Source organism: Danio rerio, chromosome 9 (assembly GCF_052040795.2).
Source record: "Danio rerio strain M-AB ecotype USA chromosome 9, GRCz13ab, whole genome shotgun sequence".
Taxonomy (NCBI): Eukaryota; Metazoa; Chordata; class Actinopteri; order Cypriniformes; family Danionidae; genus Danio; species Danio rerio.
In genome coordinates this window covers 47,518,474-47,537,500 of record NC_141029.1, presented here as the reverse complement: position 1 = coordinate 47,537,500, position 19,027 = coordinate 47,518,474, and the positions used below count along the sequence as shown (strand labels likewise).

The following is a 19,027-nucleotide window of genomic DNA, read 5'->3' as shown; positions in this document are numbered from 1 at the left end:
TGCATAGACTTACACTTACTGTACATACACATGTTGTATGCTATGGAATCTAATGTATCTGAATCTAACTTTTGTTATATGATTAACATTTGTTTGCTGTAGCATTCTAAACCTTATATTTTTGCATTTTACTTTAAATTCGTTAACGTTTATTCTACACAATGTTATATAAATCCAAATTGTAGCTAAAACTGTACTTAAAATTAAAATATAAATGAAAACAGTTTAATTTTGCAATATTCTACTTCAAATTCGTCAACATTTAATCTATAGAATATTATATAAATCAAAATTGTCCTTCAAATTTGTCAACAGTTGATGTTGTATAATTCAAAATTGTTGCTAAAATTGTAGTTAAATTAGAATATGAATGACAAAAGTTTTAATTTGCAATATTTTACTTCAAAATCATCAACACTTGATCTATACAATGTTATATAGTTCAAATCGGTAGCTAAAACTGTAGCTAAAATTAGAATATGATGGAAAAAATTATTGATTTGCAGTATTTTACTACAAATTTAACAACATTTGATCTATACAATGTTATATAGTTCAAAACGGTTGCTAAAATTGTAGTTAAAACTAGAATATGAATGAAAAAAAAATTTTATTTGAAATATTTTATTCAAATTTGTCCACATTTGATCTATACAATGTAATATAGTTCAAAACTGTAGCTAAAATTGTAGTTAAAATTAGAATATAATTGGAAAAAGTATTAATTTGCAATATTTTACTTCAAATTCGTCAACATTTGATCTATACAATGTTATATAATTAAAAATAGCAGCTTAAAATGTAGTTAAAATTAGAATATGAATTACAAAGTTTTAATTTGCAATATTTTACTTCAAATTCATCAGCACTTGATCTATACAATGTTATGTAGTTCAAATTGGTAGCTAAAATTGTAGTTCAAATTAGAAAATGATGGAAAAAATTATTGATTTGCAATATTTTAATACAAGTTTATCAACATTTGATCTATACAATGTTATATAATCCAAAATTGTAGCTTAAACTGTATAGTTAAAACTAGAATATGAATGAAAAAAGTTTTAATTTGCAGTATTTACTTCAAATTCGTCCCCATTTGATCTGTACAATGTTATATAGTTCAAAACGGTAGCTAAAATTGTGGTTAAAATTAGAATATGATGGAAAAAAGTATTAATTTGCAATATTTTACTTCAAATTCATCCACATTTGATCTATACAATGTTATATAATCCAAAACTGTAGCTAAAATTGTAGTTAAAATTAAAATATGAATGACAAAAGTATTAATTTGCAAAAGCAGTTCATATTGGACCATGCATTTGTAAATTATTTGTAGGTAAACTTGCTTTGTCAAGTTAAACCATAAAACCATTATTTTGATTCATTTGTTACTCGCTGCTGTCAGAACAAAGTCTCAGAAGCACGTTTGTCCAGTTGAGCAGCTCTTGTCATCTCTTTAGAGTATGTCATGCAACGTCAGTAGGTGGACCCAACCTTAATAACAGTCAAATGATCAGTGTATTAATCACGTTTGACTTTCCTTTTCCTTCTTTTTCTCAGAACACAGAGTACACGTTTTAATCATGCAGCACTGGCCGCTCTGTATACTTCTACTATGCCTTGTCTTCTGTGATGTCTCCACTCAAAGGAAAAAAAAGACAGTCCAAACTCTCTCAAGAGGTATCAGCAAATTCGCAAATAGCCCCAAAGATGTTTAATTTGACCTAAAATATAGCAAACTGATCATTGAATGACTTAAACACACAAAAAATGGCTTGTTTTAGGTTGGGGCGATGACATTTCTTGGGCTCAGACGTATGAGGAGGGACTGGCTAAAGCAGCCAAAAGGTATTTAAAGATGAATCACTTTATTGCTAAATTTGAACTGTTTGTAATGTATATTTAGATTTTAATATCACACTGTATCTGTTTAATCACAGTAAGAAGCCTCTGATGATCATTCATCATTTGGAGGATTGTCCGCACAGTATTGGTTTGTATTAATTCATTCATCATTCATTCATTCATTCATCATTCATTCATTCATTCATTCATCATTCATTCATTCATTCATTCAGCCAGTCAATCCCATTCTAAATCAAATAGAATTGGTCTGCAATGATATAAAAAATACATTTCTTTGTGCTGTAAACATATTTTTTGAAACAAAAATAAGACAATATATGTTTTAATGTAGGTTTTGATATAGGTTTTTAATATATGTGACATTTATACAATTGGCCGTTTTCCCATATTATATGTACATATATCAAAACCTACATTAAAACATATATGTTCATATAAGTTCTTATTTGCCATTGTTAAATTCAATAACATGCCAATTACATGTGATAGCAATTTCAAGTGTTCGCACATACAGTACATAAGTTTTTTGGATTTTTTTTTATTGCCTTAATAATAGAAAATATGAGCTAGGCATCTTGTATGACAGTTGCCAAAGTTGAATAAGAGCTATACTGGAGACATATTTTGTATGGACATATAGGGCTTATATGTGGAAATAAAGAAGCAAAACAGGAAGCCTATATGGCCTGTATATGCACATATGTGCACCTCAATTTTGCCTATATGTGGCATATATACGCATATACAGTTGAAGTCAGAATTTTTAGCCCCCCTGTTTATTTTTTTCACAATTTCTGTTAAACAGAGAGGATTTTTTTTTAAACACATTTCTAAACATAATAATTTTAATAACTCATTTGTAATAACTGATTTATTTTATCTTTCCCATGATGACAGTACATAATATTTTATTAGACATTTCTCAAGACACTTCTATACAGCTTAAAGTGACATTTAAAGGCTTAACTAGGTTAATTTGGTTAACTAGGCAGGTTAGGGTAATTAGACACGTTATTGTGTAACAATGGTTTGTTCTGTAGATTTCTAAAAAAAATACAGCTTAAAGGGGCTAATAATTATGACTTTAAAATGGTTTTTAAAAACTAAAACTGCTTTTATTGTAACCGAAATAAAACAAATGAGACTTTCTCCAGAAAAAAAAAAATATTATCAGACATACTGTGAAAATTTCCTTGCTCTGTTAAACATCATCTGGGAAATAATAAAAAAAAAAGAAAAAAAAAAAGCAAAGGGCTAATAATTCTGACTTTAACTGTATGCAGTGTATATATTATCATATATGTGCATATATACTGCATATAGGTTTCACATATAGATGTTAGTATCTGTATTGTTCACTTTTAAGATATCCATGAGCTAGTGTGCTCCAAAACAGTGACAAAATTCACGTTTAGAGGATATAAAATTGATATCAACATGTAAAGCTTGTAGTTTGTCACTTCCGCCTAAATGGATCAACAGTTTTATTCACGTCATCTCATACTTCAGTTCCTCAAAAACATAACCAATCTAATTCCCTCTATAGTATCCAACATGTCCTGTCCCTTCAAAGGCTTCTTATGTGTTGTTCATTTGATGCGCTTGAGCTCAACCACTCTCTTTGGCAGAGTGGTGATAAAACAAAACACTATTGGCTGTTTTTTAAAATGAGGAGGAGCTACACTAGGTCCCACCCTTTCTTTGTTTTTCAGTTGAGAGAACATTAAACATGGAATAAAAATGCACATTTCAAAGCACTTCACGGGCCCTTAAATCATGGTTTCCAATGTTTAGAGGGATAGTTTTCAAAAAATGAACATTATGTCATAATTTACTCACCTTTTACTTGTTTTAAACCCTAATCAGTTTATTTCTTTTGTGAAGCGCAAAAGAAGATATTTTGAAAAATGCTGGAAACCTGTAACCACTGACTTGTGCAGTATTTGTTTTTCCTTCTATGCAAGTCAGTGGGTAAAAGTTTACCTTCTTTAGTGTTCAAACTAGTGAGGGTGAGTATATTGTGGTAACATTTTTATTATTGGGTGAACTATCTCTTTAAGGTGCCACCAAAACCTCAATTACTCCAAAAGTTAAAACTGTGATGTATATTGTGACAAATTAATATTGTACGTGCAATATATTATTTTAAAATGGTTTCATTTTTTGTCATATTATATATCAATATGTCAAAATATTATTATTTCATTTATTTAGTGAGCAAACTTTTGTTAACGCTACTTAAAGCAGGTAGACTCTACTTAAATTCATTGTATTTATTTGTTCGAAACCCTAGTTTGAAAGCACCTGCTTTAAGTAGAGTTAACAAAAGTTCGTTTTTTTTATTTATTTAGTGAGCAAACTTTTGTTAACTCTACTTAAAGCAGGGGCTTTCAAACTAGGGTTTCGAACAAATAAATACAATGAAATAAAATGATTATAATTTATTCAAAACTTTTTAAAAACCTGAATGAATATTGGAGTTACCTTTGCACGCTGGAGAAAGGATGACACCATAGCTGAAGGATTTCTCTTAGACAGTTAATGTTTTGTTTTAAAACTATTTTAACTTCACGCAAAGCTGATGTAACGTTGGATGTTGTTATTACAAATGGGTTATATCTTCACAGAAGTGTTGTTCAGCCACTAAAATCTTACCGTGAAAGATATATAAGACTATTTTCAGTTTCAGATTGTTAGGTTGGGGTTAGGGTTAGCGCAAGTTGACATGTACTTGCAGAGTTTCTTCTAGTCAGTTAAATGTCTGTTGAAGGAGCAATATCAACAGATTACAAGCAGACTGTCAAAACTGTTAAAATAAAGCACCCAGAGTGAACACCTTCATGAACACGGGGAGAACATGCAAACTCCACACAGTAATGTCAACTGACTCAGCTGGGGCGCAAACCAGCAACCTTCTTGCTGTGAGGCAACAGTGCTAACCACTGAGCCACTGTGCCACACCATCTGCTAATTTGTGTACTTCAAGTGCTAAAATCTACTTTAAAAGTGCTAAAATATGGGTTTAATAAGGTACGAAAGTGTAGCTTTTGCGTTTTCATTCCTGAGAGTAAAGAGTAACGTGTCTGTATTATATAGAAAGTTCTGTTGCACTTCAATTGATTTATTTCCTCCAATACTCTATTTGTAGCTCTGAAAAAGGCATTTTCTGAACATCAGTCAATTCAACGGATGGCCAAATCAGAATTCATCATGCTCAATTTAGTGGTAAAGTAGAACTATTGTCATACTTTCAGCAGACTTTAACAAGAAATATGTGTCTAAAACAGCACAGATATTCACAAGAGTTTTGTGATTGTGAATTTCAGCATGAGACCACCGATACCCACTTGGCCCCAGATGGCTTCTACGTTCCCAGGATCATGTTTGTTGGTAAGTTTTTACGCTTTTGATTAAATACTACATTTTTATAATTGATCTGGTTACAAATACCTAAGTCTCTGGTACGGAGGATTTATTTATTTAAGTTTAATGCCATATCAGGAGCTTTGGCTATATTCATGACAAAACTAAATATACAAGATATACCATGCAATCATATCAGTACATATCAGTACAAACATACAAATAACAAAAACACAGAAGAGTCAAATACAATCTTTTAGTTTAATAATGATAAATATTCTAAAATTTCCCGTAAAATATTTCCTGAATAAAAACATTTTCTTAAATCATTTAAAAATACACATTCTATTAAAATATGTTTTATTGTCAGCATTTTCTTACACAAGTCACAAATAGGTTTTTCTTCCTTTATCAATACATATGAGTGTGTAAGTCTTGAGCATAGATATATACACTAGATATCGCATATAGGGACCATGAGCATGCGTCAATAGCGCCGCCACATTGCTACAGTGCTCCCAGGACAAATGTCATTCAACCGCACTAGTCAAGACAGTGTTATTACGTGAAGATGCGGGACTTAGCGCTGTATACAGGTGTAGAAACGAGCAAACAAAGAAATCAAAGCACAAAGGCAGAACATTTCATAGGTAAGATTAAGTTTGTTTTCTGTTTTTGTATGTTCTGAACTTTTGTGCTAATCAGGTAACGTTATTGATGATAACAGTCACTTACTGCATTCACCATAAGGCAAAGCAGCTCCAACTCGCACTAAATACTCGGCTTATGCTAGTTTTGTTGAATAAAATCAGCAAACAATGCAAAAGAAATATGACAACGAGATACTGCGCTGCCAGAAACTTGTATTATTATCGGCTAACGTTAGTGAAAGAGTCATTCGAGGGATTCATTCACAAACGAGTCGCTCCCTCCGTCAGTATGAGAAGTGAAAGCAGGAGAGGAGCTGTGTTTCAGGACATGATTAGATCAAATTTCACAGGGAGGGTGAATAGTAAATTTTTGTACACACAAACACAAGCTTTTTGTCAGGAATGCCCGTGCGGTCACTGATCCGTCAATGTAGAAAAGTGATGTAAAATTATAATTTTCGTAATTAGAAAAAAAAATTACATACTAACATCCAGGAAAACTCCCAATCATAGATATATGTGTATATGTGTATATCTCTGGCTTTGGATGGCCACAGTCCTCCACTGTACCTTGGTCCCGCATTCATTTTAAAGGAGCGCTACCCTGTAGCAAGATGGCGGCGCTATTGACGCATTCCGTCCAATAGACAACAATAGGCCAGGCGACATCTAGTGTATATATCTATGAGTCTTGAGTAGCCGATTCTTCTATGTACAATCTGATTATGTTTATTTTCAAAATGGTAATTATTTCTTTCATTTACAAATTCAAATCAATAAATTTTTTATTTCTGAAGCGCTTTTCCAATGGAGATTGTGTAAAAGCAGCTTCACATAGAAGATTATATTGAGTTGAAACAGTGTCAGTTCAGTTGTCAGAGTTTAAGTTCAGTTCAGTTTAGTTCAAAGTGGTTTAATAATCACTGCTGAGAGTCCAAACACTGAGTAGCAAATCCATCGATGCGCAGCTCTATAAGTCCCGAACTATGCAAGCCAGTGGCGACAGCGGTGAGGAGAAAACTTCAACATTTGGCGAAAGTGAAGAATTAAAAAAACCTTGAGAGAAACCAGGCTCAGTTGGGCCATGACCATTTCTCCTATGGCCAAACATCTTGTGCAGAACTGCAGCCTAAGCGCCGGAGGCTGGAGAACGCTGGACGTCAACGTAGACTCGTCTGTCCCTGGAGTCTCACAGGAATCAGACGCATGTTCTCTATTCCCCCATGACCATTACAGGAGCTGCACAGGGTACTGCCTGGTTCGGGACTGTGGAAACCTTGGGATCATCTCTTCACTGGTCTTGGATCGCATCAGTGGCACTGCATCTCTGGGGTAGTATCCCCAGGTGGAAATATAGAATTAAGAGAATAATTAGTGTAGCTGCTGTTTATATTGTATATAAATGAGATGAATGGAGAGCAATTATCTTACCACTATGTGATGCATTGAGTGTATGCTTTACTAAAAAGAAAGGTTTTTAATCTAGTTTTGAACTGAGAGAGTGTGTCTGAGCCCTGGACATTATCAGGAAGGCTATTCCAGAGTTTAGGAGTCATAAATAAGATGGCTCGACCTCCTTTACTCGACTTTGCTATTCTAGGTACTATTAAAAGCCCTGAGTTTTGAGATCTTAAAGAGCAAGTTGGATTGTAGCGAGACAGAAAGTTGGTTAGATAAACAGGAGCTAGATTATTTAAAGCTTTATAGGTAAGAAGCAATATTTTAAAATCAATACGAAACTTAACAGGCGGGCAGTGTAAGGAGGATAAAATTGGGGTGATATGATCATATTTTCTAGACCTGGTAAGAACTTTAGCATCTGCATTTTGTACTAGTAGAACAAATGGATTCTCTGGTGCGAAGGAACTTGTGATACTTTGCTACTGAGAACCTTAAAAGCATTCAAACATACCATTTTTCTATGACGTCATAGTATTAGACGGACGTGCACCTGAAAGGCTACACAAGGTTGTAAATTCAGACATTCTTTGTTTGTCACAAACTGTTTTCCACCTACTAATTAGCAGAGAAGTAGCTCAAGGCTTTTCTTCGCAGTCTGTCAGTTGCTTTTACCAGGGTTTGAACTATAATTATGCACACTGAAAGAAAATTATGCATTCACTCAAATAAATTACTTCAACTTGTTAAGTAAGACCTAAAAAAAATGTAGGTACATATATATATATATATATATATATATATATATATATATATATATATATATATATATATATATATATACACAAACACACACACACACACACATATATATATATATATATATATATATATATATATATATATATATATATATATATATATATATATATATATATATATATAGTTGAAGTTTGAAGTATTTAAATTTGCACCATTGACTTCCATAGTAGGAAAAACAAATACTATAGAAGCTAATGGTTTTAGGTTTTTAACATTCTTGAAAATATCTTTTATTGTGTTTAACAGAAGAGAGAAACTCACAAAGTGAGTGAACTATCCATTTAACGTCTATTAGATTATGAAAAATTCTGTCGGAGTATGAATGGAATGCACTAAATTATGTTAAACGTTTTGAAACTGCAGGGAAAGTGTTAAAAATGGCCTCATGCATTGACATACATCCATATTCTGAGCATAACCTTTGTATACATAATCAAGTGCTGCTTGTTTAAAATACTTATTTAAAGTGAGCAGCTGAATCAACACAATTCTTGAGTTTATAGGACAACTTAATTGTTTTGTTCAATCCACTTAGATTTGTAAAAACAATTAAGTTAACTTTACCGATTTGTTTGTGCACTGTAACACTCAATTCATTCATGTTATCCCAACACAAATCAATTAACTTAAATTTTGATGAATTGAACACAAAACAAATAGGCTGTCCGAAAAAAAATCTCAAGAATTGTGGTTATTCAGCTTATTTTAAGTAAGTATTACTTAAGTATTTGCATCTGAAAGGGTGTGAAAAATTGCCTACAGCAACTCATAGCTGTGATCCAACCAATCCAGTTGGGTTATCTCCAGGGGGTCATCATGCCGTTTGTTGTAGCTAGTATGAAGTCTCACAGTAATTTGGGTTAAGATTCTAGAAAGATGATGAGATAACATCACTGCTAGATAGCTTTACTACACTTCTCCCAGAACTTTGGTCAGCATACTTATTTTATGTATTAGAGTAATCCCAAGAAGGAATAAGCCAACTACAGCAACATCTAAAACTATATTGACACATTTACATTAAACATCTGAGTGTCCCACTGTTTTAGGTGTCTGTAATGCTAGAGCAGGTGTAGTATATTTTTATCGCACATGCACAAAACTTTCCACTTGTACATATATCTTTAGTTTTCTTACATATTCGCCTGTGGGAATCTCTTGACTTATTGTTTGCTCGTGACCCACTGGTGTCATTTTTTAAACGTGCAGAGTAGCTCTCTAGTGTCATTTGTTTCTATTGTTTTCAATTAAGTCCATATGGTAAAAAAAAAAATAATAATAATTTTAAAAAATAGGCAGGTTAGGGTAATTAGGCAAGTTATTGTCTAATGATGGTTTGTTCTGTAGTGTATCAGAAAACAAATTGCCTAAAGGGGGTTAATGGTTAATTAGTTTTTTTTTATTTTTTCACATATATACTGTATATTTCAACCTTTTTCAAATTATATATATATATATATATATATATATATATATATATATATATATATATATATATATATATATATATATATATATATATATATATATATATATGAGCAATATCACACGAGTAGCAGTGTGCTATGTCTGTATATCAGCACCGCAGGCCAGTCAACGACAATGAGTAGGCAAAAGGAAAATAAAAATACACCCAAACATCCTTCGCAAAATAAAATGTTACATTACTGAAATAAAAGAATGATACTGCGGTAGCGGGACCATCACACACTTCTTATCAGAGCTCGCTGAACTGAACTGAGCTCCCATACATGTGTGCTTACATCTAAAAGGTAAAACAACCACAGAAATAATTCTCTTAAAGGGGACATTTATACACAATGCATATCAAACATTAAGTGACCGCTACAATATCACAATAATTAATCTAGAAAAAAAACAGAGCAATCACTAACTTTCCAGACTGCTGTTGTGTTTGCGATAAGGAGGGACGATGTTGAATCCAGCTTCTTTGTAACTTCTTATTGACTCTATCCGGTCCACCTCAAAAACCATGAGGCTTCCGTTTTTCAGCTTTTTATTCGCGCCCAAGAGAACACACTGAGCAAGGGCTTAATATGCGGTTCTGGTGCTATCTTGTGGAGAGACAACGCCGACGAGCTCTCAGAAATTGTAAATATTTTAAAATAGGCACTATTTTTACAAATAAACTGCATAGTTGCAATCTAAACAACTACATTCTCGACTAAAAAGCCTCAAAAGTACATTTTGTTGTCTAACAACAGTAATATTTATATTTATATTATATTTAATACTGTATGTGGGCAGAGTAATACACAGAGGTGAAGAGGTATAAGTAGGTATAAGTATAAGTATAAGTATAAAAAAATAATATATAAAATATAAAAATAATATATAAAGTATAATTTATATATACATATATATAAACATTATAATTCACTGGAACATAATTAAAATTAAACTGTAAGCACTTGTGTCTCATTCTCCTTGTGTCGTGTCTAAATACAGGCCAAATACAGAAAGAGAAGAAGCTCATAATGCTTTCTCTGCTATTACATTACAGCGCCTCTGGCCACGCCCCTATGCTGTGCGTATTGAATATGCGTAACCTGAAGCGTTTGTGATGTCACTAACCCGGATGTATTTTTTTATAGTCCCCAAACTTTGTTTTTCTGTAGGCTTCGCTAAGCTAACTCTGTAAAAACCAATGTCTCCCTTTGCATTGAACTTCGAGCGTCTTACATTCAGAGATGTTGTTTATGTTCACACAGCTACATTACGCATCAACTAGAGTTTCAAATATGATTTCGTAATGGACCTCTCCTTTAACAACAATACAGCATATCACATATTTTCCCAAAATCGTGCAGCATTTGTAAATATGTATACTTAGGATTTTAGGCTGACTATAGTTTGCTTTTGTGTCATTCACTCTGTTCTCCTCCTTCCAGATCCCACACTGACTGTGCGAGCTGATATCGTTGGAAAATACGCCAACCGAATGTACACATACGAGCCGGACGACATAGACTTCTGTGAGTGTGTTTTTGCTGTCTAATGAGGTCCACTGAGAGGCAGCAGCTCTACAGTTTCAGACCCTATGAAGCTCCCAAAAGCAGAACTAGGCTGTTTTTTGGTGTCTGTGTTTTACTTTTTTTTAATGATTCCAAATGTGTAATGTTAATCATTAATATTTGATTTACTATAGTCATTCGTTAGTCAAGCATGCATTAATTATGTGTGTTTTATTTTTTTATTGCAGTGGCAGAGAACATGATAAAAGCCAAGATCCTGCTCAAGGAGGAACACGAGGAACATGATGATCTGTAATCAATCATTGCACATTTCATGGCAATTCGTAACTTGGTAACACTTTACAACAAGGTTGCGTTAGCAATGTCCCTTTAAAGCAAGTCATTTCTCTCAGCGGCCATCTTTGAAATGTCTCTTGGGCATTCTGCCTGAATGGGGAAACATCAAATTCTCCAAAATTGCTTGCCAAACGTGCGATTGAATTTCATATTAGGAATCATTAAAAAAAATAAACAACAACTGTCTCTTTAGTTTCATTTCTAAACTTTCGAATAAAACAAATTATGCAGAATCTCACGCCTGCTCCGAGCCCCTCCCCTGGATTATCATCAGTCTATAGTGATCGATGATTGGCTCCTGTACTAGAAGGCGGGCTTTATTTGACATATAGTGATCAATGATTGGCTCCTGTACTAGTAGACGTGGTTTTATTCATCATATTGCCTGTTACATTTTTTCCCTATTTAAAAAGATACTAGTGACATGTCTTGTGTATTCGATAGTCTTTGGCATTAGTTTGCTTAGCATGAGCAAACAATGAACACTACATTTCCCAGGAAGCAAAGAATTCTGGCCCAGATTTGGCCTAAAGCTGGCACAGCATGCATTCATTCAGCATCGGCATACAGCATGTAAGCCAAACATGGCCCAGGTTTGGCAGAGGGGGCACACAATTCTTGGGCCAGATGTAAAATGTAGTATTTGGCCCAGTTGTTAAAAATTGACGTGGACCATGTAAGTTTAACCCATCTAAACCCACATTTAAAATACATGTTATTATTTTTAAATAAAGAAAAAATTCTACCAATCAGGTTGCTTCTAGAAAACGTACATCCAAAGCACAGCTAAAGCACAATGCTTCTTTGGTTTACCAATTTCATTGCAGCCATGACACTCCAACATATCTGGCCCAGTTTAGGCGCAGTTATAGTTTATTAACTTGGCTGAAACTTGGCTCAGATATGGTCCATGTTTGGCCCTTGTCTGGAAGCCAGACTTGGTCCAGTCATGTACCGTAACTCACAGCGGCATGTGGGCCATGCACAAGCGGATTGGCTCAGAGCTGGGCCAGGGAAATTTTGTTGTGCGGGTTGTTACAGAACCCACAGAGCAAATGCTTTCTGGCCCAGCTCCAGGCCACACAATAACTTTTCCCTCAGCCCAAGGACTGCAAGGAATGACGGTCCTGAAGTGGCCCATAACTGGATTAAAGACACATATTGGCCATAACCGGCCTGAATCTCAGCCAATATATATATCCCTAACTGGCCCTGAACTGAGCCAAAACATGTTTCTTATTGGTACGAGAAACCCAAAAAACTGAGCCATAACAAAGCCTAATGTTACCTAAACAATGTGAACAATTGCTACGCTGATCTGGCCACACACCTCCCGTCCACAACTGGCCCAAATGTAGTTTGCAGTCATGCATGCAGTGCCTTCATTTCATGCATGGCCCACATTCGGCTGACATTATGTATGCCAGTGCCAGCAACACGCTAGCAGTGCCATAATTAGGCCACATTTGGGCCAAGTCCGTTTGCTATGTGTGTATTTGTTCATGTTAGTTAATAAAAACACATTCGTCATTGTAAGTTCATTAACTCATAGTGCATTAACAAGCATGGATTTCGACGTTGTTAGCGCATTAGTAAAAGTTAAACTATGATTAACACATGACATACAATTATTGTTCACAATAAGTTTGTGTTTGTTAATACAATCACCAATTAAACCTTATTGTAAAGTGTGACCAAACAGGGTAACTTTTTACAATAACAATACATGGACACTAATATAGTAATATGTAAACTAAACATTACTATGTTGCCTTAAGGCATGCACTAATTAAAAACTAACTTTAACTATAACACGACTTCATGAGTAGTTAAGAAATGATAACATGCCCCTCCAGGTAAAGTCATGACACTAAGACACATTAACAGTTCATGTTAGTTACAATTAGCTAATACTGAAGTGTTAATACATTAATTAACAAACAATTAAGGGAGCCATTATTCACACAAGAACAACATGGTGGCTTAGTGATTAGCCTGAGAGCAAGAAGGTCGCTGGTTCGAGATCAGTTGGCATTTGTGTGTGGAGTTTGGATGTTCTCTCCAACGCAATCTCACGGCAATTCGTAACTTTTTGATTTAATGGCTAATTCGTATGATTTAATTAGTACAATTTAGTACGATTTGCCCATCACCCAATGACGGTTGGGTTTAGGGGCGTGGCCTCCTTTTTTTTTTTTTTTTTTAAGATTTGTTTATTAGATTTTTTTGACAGTTAACAAACAAAGTAAAAAGACAATAACAGTACAAACAGAAAAAAAATATATATATAACAGTACAACATTGATAAAATACATAAATAAACCACACTATAACCCTCATATTGTGCGACACACAGTATATGACATGCATAAACACTATATGATGTGCATAAATCAATTTTCAAATTGAGCATATAAACAGGTCTGTACGAGACGTTGAGGTTGACAGCATGGTGTATTAAGTAAAATAAACAGTAATAATAAAATAAAATAAACAAACAGAAAAAAATAGAAAAGAAATAAAAAAAAAAATTAAAAAAAAAGCGAGAAAAAAAGGGAAAATGTATTAAACTAAATAGGCTGGGGGGTGGCACATTCTTAACTTGTGGTTTTATGTCAAGAAAAAGTTGTATGTTCGTGCTATATCAGCAACACTAATACTCAACTGGAAGCACAGATCAAAACAAAAATGCAAGAATGGCAACCATTCACTCCACAGTAATTGCCTCAAGTCTCAGAGATTTAACATGTTCCAAAAAAGGCAACCAAATATTAGAAAATTTGACCACTGAACCTCGAAGACTATGTTTAATTTTTTCTAATTTAACAAAAAATAAGGCATCTTTAATCCACTGAGTATGGGATGGGGGTTGAGGAGACTTCCACTGCAACAAGATGCACCGCCTAGCTAATAATGACAGAAAAGCTATTAATTCAGAAAAATAAAATGGTAACTCACAGTCAGGGGGAAGAACTCCAAACAGGCCAATTAACGGAGAAGGATCAATATTAATAGATGTAATTGCTGAAAATGAATCGAAAACAGACTCCCAAAAAGAAAACAAAGCTGGACAGGTCCAAAACATGTGAACTAGATTTGCAGGTTCAGCATGACATTTGTCACAGGTTGGATCAATAGCAGGGAACATGCGAGCCAGTTTACACTTAGACCAGTGAACTCTGTGAACTACTTTGCACTGTAAAATCCCATGGCGAGCACATACAGATGATGTATGGACCTTTTGTAAAATTGTTGACCAAATATCTTCTTTTATGTCTATGTTAAGATCCCTAGCCCAAATAAAACGCTAATTATCAGATGTAGAAGTATGAGACGTGAGCAAGGAGTTGTATATTTTAGAGATGGCTCCATTTTGACCGGGATTAATATTAGAGATGGTATCGATCAGGGTAGATGGTGGTATAGTAGGGAAACCGGGAAAGTATTTACGGACAAAATCCCGAGTTAGTTAGCTCAAATGACGCAAAAATATTATCAATGTAGAGGTCTTTGATAGAAACAATTCCACATCTCACCCATGTTACAAAAGCCTTATCATTAAGCGAGGGAGGAAAAAGAGGGTTAGAGTGAACAGGACATAGAAGAGGTGTGATCTGTAAATTGAAGTGACGTCTGAGCTGAACCCAGATCTTAAGACAATTTTTAACTATAATATTTTTAGAATACTGTGATGGTGAAAATGGCATGGGTAGGCATAAAAGGGAAGTGAGTGAGGGAGTGCCACATGAAGCCTCCTCAATCCTTAACCAAGCAGGAGGTTCAGCACTAGAAAGTTGCCAGAATAGCATGTTGCGGATATTTGCAGACCAGTAATAAAACAGGAAATTTGGTAATGCTAATCCACCCAACTCCTTATTTTTTTGTAATATGCCTTTTCGAATTCTAGGAGTTTTTCCATTCCAGATAAAATGAGAGATGGCACTATCAAGGGAATTAAAGAAATGTTTTGGAATAAAAATTGGTATGCATTGAAAAAGATAAAGAAACTTGGGCAGTATGTTCATTTTAATACAATTTATCTTACCAGCAAGTGATAGGGGCAGCAGAGACCAACGATGAAAATCTTCAGACACTCTATCCATCAAAAAAGAGAAATTACTTTTAAACAGATCTGAGTAATTCTTGGTTGTACATATGCCCAAATATGTAAAATTATCAAGTGATATTTTGAATGGGAGTTTAGAAAGTTGGTATGCTTTAGCTGCAGAATTTATAGGCAGAAGTTCACTTTTATGAAAATTTAGTTTATATCCTGAAACTAGCCCAAATTCCTTCAGCAGGTCCAACACACAAGGTATAGATCGGTCCGGGTCAGAAACGAAAAGTAAAAGATCATCCGCATAAAGGGACAGTTTGTGCGCTAAGTCTCCTCTAATAATTCCCTTCATATGGCTGGACCTGAGAGCTATCGCCAGTGGCTCAATAGCAATGGCAAACAGTAGGGGTGAGAGTGGACAACCCTGACGAGTGCCACGCTCCAAAGGGAAATAATCAGAATAATCATTATTAGTACGGACACGGGCCAGGGGGAGGGCATAAAGAAGTTTAATCCATGACATAAACTTACTTCCAAATCCAAATTTTTTTAATGAGTAAAATAAATAAGGCCACTCCACCCGATCAAAAGCCTTTTCCGCATCCATTGAAATAACCAATTCTGGGGATTTTGAAGTAGAGGGAGAGTATAAAATATCAAATAAACGTCTAATATTGTGGAAAGAATGTCTACCCTTTACAAACCCTGTTTGATCGTCGGAGACAATTGAGGGCAAAATATCTTCTAAACGCTTTGACAGCATCTTAGCTAGGATTTTAACATCCACACATAACAGGGAAATGGGGCGATAATTACTGCAGGAAAGAGGATCCTTTCCTTTCTTTAAAATAAGAGAAATTGTGGCCTGTCTAAGAGTGAGAGGTAGTGTGCCATATTCTAAGGAGTCATTAAACATATTTAAGAGTAGTGGAGAAAGCTTATCAGCAAAGGCCTTGAAAAACTCAGTAGGAAATCCATCGGGCCCAGGGCATTTCCCATTCTGCATAGCTGACAATGCCTTTTTAACTTCTTCTACTGAAAAGGGCACATCCAACCTGGAAGAGGTTTCAGAGTCGATTGAGGGAATGTTAAGGGACTGAAAGAAGTTATCTAATTGAGCTTCATCAGATGAGCACTCAGACTTGTATAATGAATAGTAGAAATTCTTAAATTGTTTATTAATATTTTGAGGGTCGATTGAAATACCATTGTCAGTGTTAATTTGTGTTATGTGTTGCGCTGAAGCATATTGTCGAATCTGATGGGCTAAAATTTTGCCAGGTTTGTCTCCAAACTCATAATACTTATGACGTGATGTGGCCTCCTTTTTAAACTCATACATTTTCGTAAGACTCGTACAAATTCATACGAATTACCCACTAAACTGACAAAACGTAAAATACTTACATTTCCTTGGAGATCAGACTGTTCTCACCGTGTTCATGTGGGATTTCTCCGGGTGTTTCGGTTTCCCTATAGTGTATGTGTGTGAATGAGTGTGTATGGATGTTTCCCAGCACTGGGTTGCAGCTGAAAGGGCATCCGCTGTGTGAAACATATGGTGGATAAGTTGGCGGTTCATTCCGCTGTGGTGACCCCTGATGAATACAAGTGGTGCTCACTGCAGAGCAGTGATGTCACTGGGGTAGGGTTAGGGGTGGGGTTGGGTTGGTGTACGCATTAAAACAGCTTATAGGAGGAGGAGCGAGAGCTCATGCTCCCCCTCGCTGGAGCTCAACTCTGCTCAAATGGCTCTGCAGTGAGCACCGTCTCGATGAATATAGGGACTAAGCCGAAGGAAAATGAATGAATGAATGAATGAACTATTCAAACATGTGACTGTCCTGTTGCAGATAAAGTTAGTTCTTGATTAGCACATGCCTTTATTCATTATTAGTTCATAATAGAGTAACGTTAATTTACACATTAGTATCATTCATGTACTGTTATTGTAAAGTGTTACCCAAAATGGTTACGATTTCAAAACATGCACAGCAATCTACAGCTCTCTTTGAGCAACTTTGAATAAAGTGTGTTGGAATAAAGATCTTGTGTGCATTAAATGATTGAAGGAGGGGGTAATCTAAGAGGGTTTATCTTGACCTAATAGGAAATCAGAACTTAGCACTTTGCTTGACTGAGATCAGCAGGAATAATAAGTTACTTAAGTGACTAATTCCTTTAACAAGCAAGCATTACCTCTGTTGTATAATGATTAAGTCTAGTTTAATCACCATATAAGTCTAGATTAGTCCGTGATATGTGGAAAGGATCAATGAAACGAAACAGACTCGTCACGTGGGTCACAATGAGGGAAAAATTCAAGCATACTGTTCCAGTATGCAACGACACAGAGTGTACGCTAGATGGCAGAGCACGCTATGTACTGTACAAAAAACTACTGTCAAATAAAGGTGTAAGTTTACAAGAATAAAGAAATTACAAGCACAATATAAATGTGTTAATAAAATGTATGTTAAAGTTAACCCCTATGTACTGTTGAGGATGTTGTCATACACTTTGGGGGAACTTTTTCTGTTTCAGCAGCAGAATGATTTTTAGTGCCAAATCTTATTTTGACACATATTTTGGGAAAATACATTGAAATATTATTATTTTTTTTAAATATACAATGAGCAAATTTACTACCGTTGTGTTATGTTAGGGATAAAAGCATCCACAAAATTAAACTGTTGTAAAAATGTATGAGATTAATATATATATATATATATATATATATATATATATATATATATATATATATATATATATATATATATATATATATATATATATATATATATATATATATATATATATATATATATATATATACATACATAAACAAAACTACTGAATGTTTTTATATATACAGAATTTTAAGTCTTTTATTGACAACTTCATAAATAATGTCACTGATTTCATGAGAAAACACACACACAAAATTACTTATTTTCAATATAAAAAGTATTTGTGGACTGGGTTTTTTTTTACTTTAATTTGTTATTATAAACCATATGAAATTCAGAAACTAAGTTTTTTTTTTTATCTAAAGGGTTAATGGTGCCGACTGGTGATCAACAGTAAAATTATACTTTTAAATTAAAGAGTTATTGTGTAATTTTGTAGTGGTAAATACTAAAAAAAAAATAGTTTTGATCAGGACTGAGGTTGATTAACAGATTTATGCAAAAAAAAAAAAAAAATTATCAGATGCATTTTTACAGCAGTTTAATTTAGTGGATGTTTCCACCCCGAACATAACAAAAGATAGTAAATTTGAACAGTGCACAAAGGTTAACATGCAGATTTTGTGATTAATGTAACCTCTCTTGAGAAAACATATATATTTAGGTAATTATATGTCTTTGATCTGAAGTTGGATAAACAGTTCCACAAAAAGTATAAATAAAGTTCATTATTCATAAACAATACAAAGCTATTCACTTTGGATGCTTTTTTTAGGTTTATCACCACAATATTTGAACAAAATGAGATATCTAAGTTATTTGAATGGTTGTTTTGAGTTTTTCTGG

General features: G+C 34.2%; 1 protein-coding gene and 1 long non-coding RNA gene across 3 annotated transcripts in view; one reads left to right on the top strand and one right to left on the bottom strand.

Moving 5' to 3' along the window:
• Window positions 1-11,615, top strand: part of agr1 (anterior gradient 1) — an 11,932-nt gene extending 317 nt beyond the window's left edge. Inside the window, exons 1-8 of one of the 2 annotated variants that reach the window (XM_087266014.1) lie at window positions 1-553; window positions 668-1,683; window positions 1,788-1,851; window positions 1,944-1,996; window positions 5,018-5,094; window positions 5,196-5,259; window positions 11,015-11,098; window positions 11,326-11,615. The exon at window positions 1-553 is cut by the window's left edge and continues 286 nt beyond it. In XM_087266014.1, coding sequence (XP_087122140.1) covers window positions 1,587-1,683; window positions 1,788-1,851; window positions 1,944-1,996; window positions 5,018-5,094; window positions 5,196-5,259; window positions 11,015-11,098; window positions 11,326-11,393 — 507 coding nt within the window. In that variant the 5' untranslated portion in view covers window positions 1-553; window positions 668-1,586 and the 3' untranslated portion in view covers window positions 11,394-11,615. The remainder of the gene's footprint in view (window positions 554-667; window positions 1,684-1,787; window positions 1,852-1,943; window positions 1,997-5,017; window positions 5,095-5,195; window positions 5,260-11,014; window positions 11,099-11,325) is intronic. The other variant, NM_001099232.2, reaches the window with a different exon arrangement.
• Window positions 11,616-11,782: 167 nt separating this feature from the next.
• Window positions 11,783-18,084, bottom strand: LOC147835401 (uncharacterized). The gene is made up of 3 exons (XR_015499847.1): window positions 17,259-18,084; window positions 16,813-17,089; window positions 11,783-13,616 (listed from the first exon to the last, which is right to left on the bottom strand). It is a non-coding gene; the product is annotated as an uncharacterized LOC147835401 (long non-coding RNA).
• Window positions 18,085-19,027: the final 943 nt, after the last annotated feature.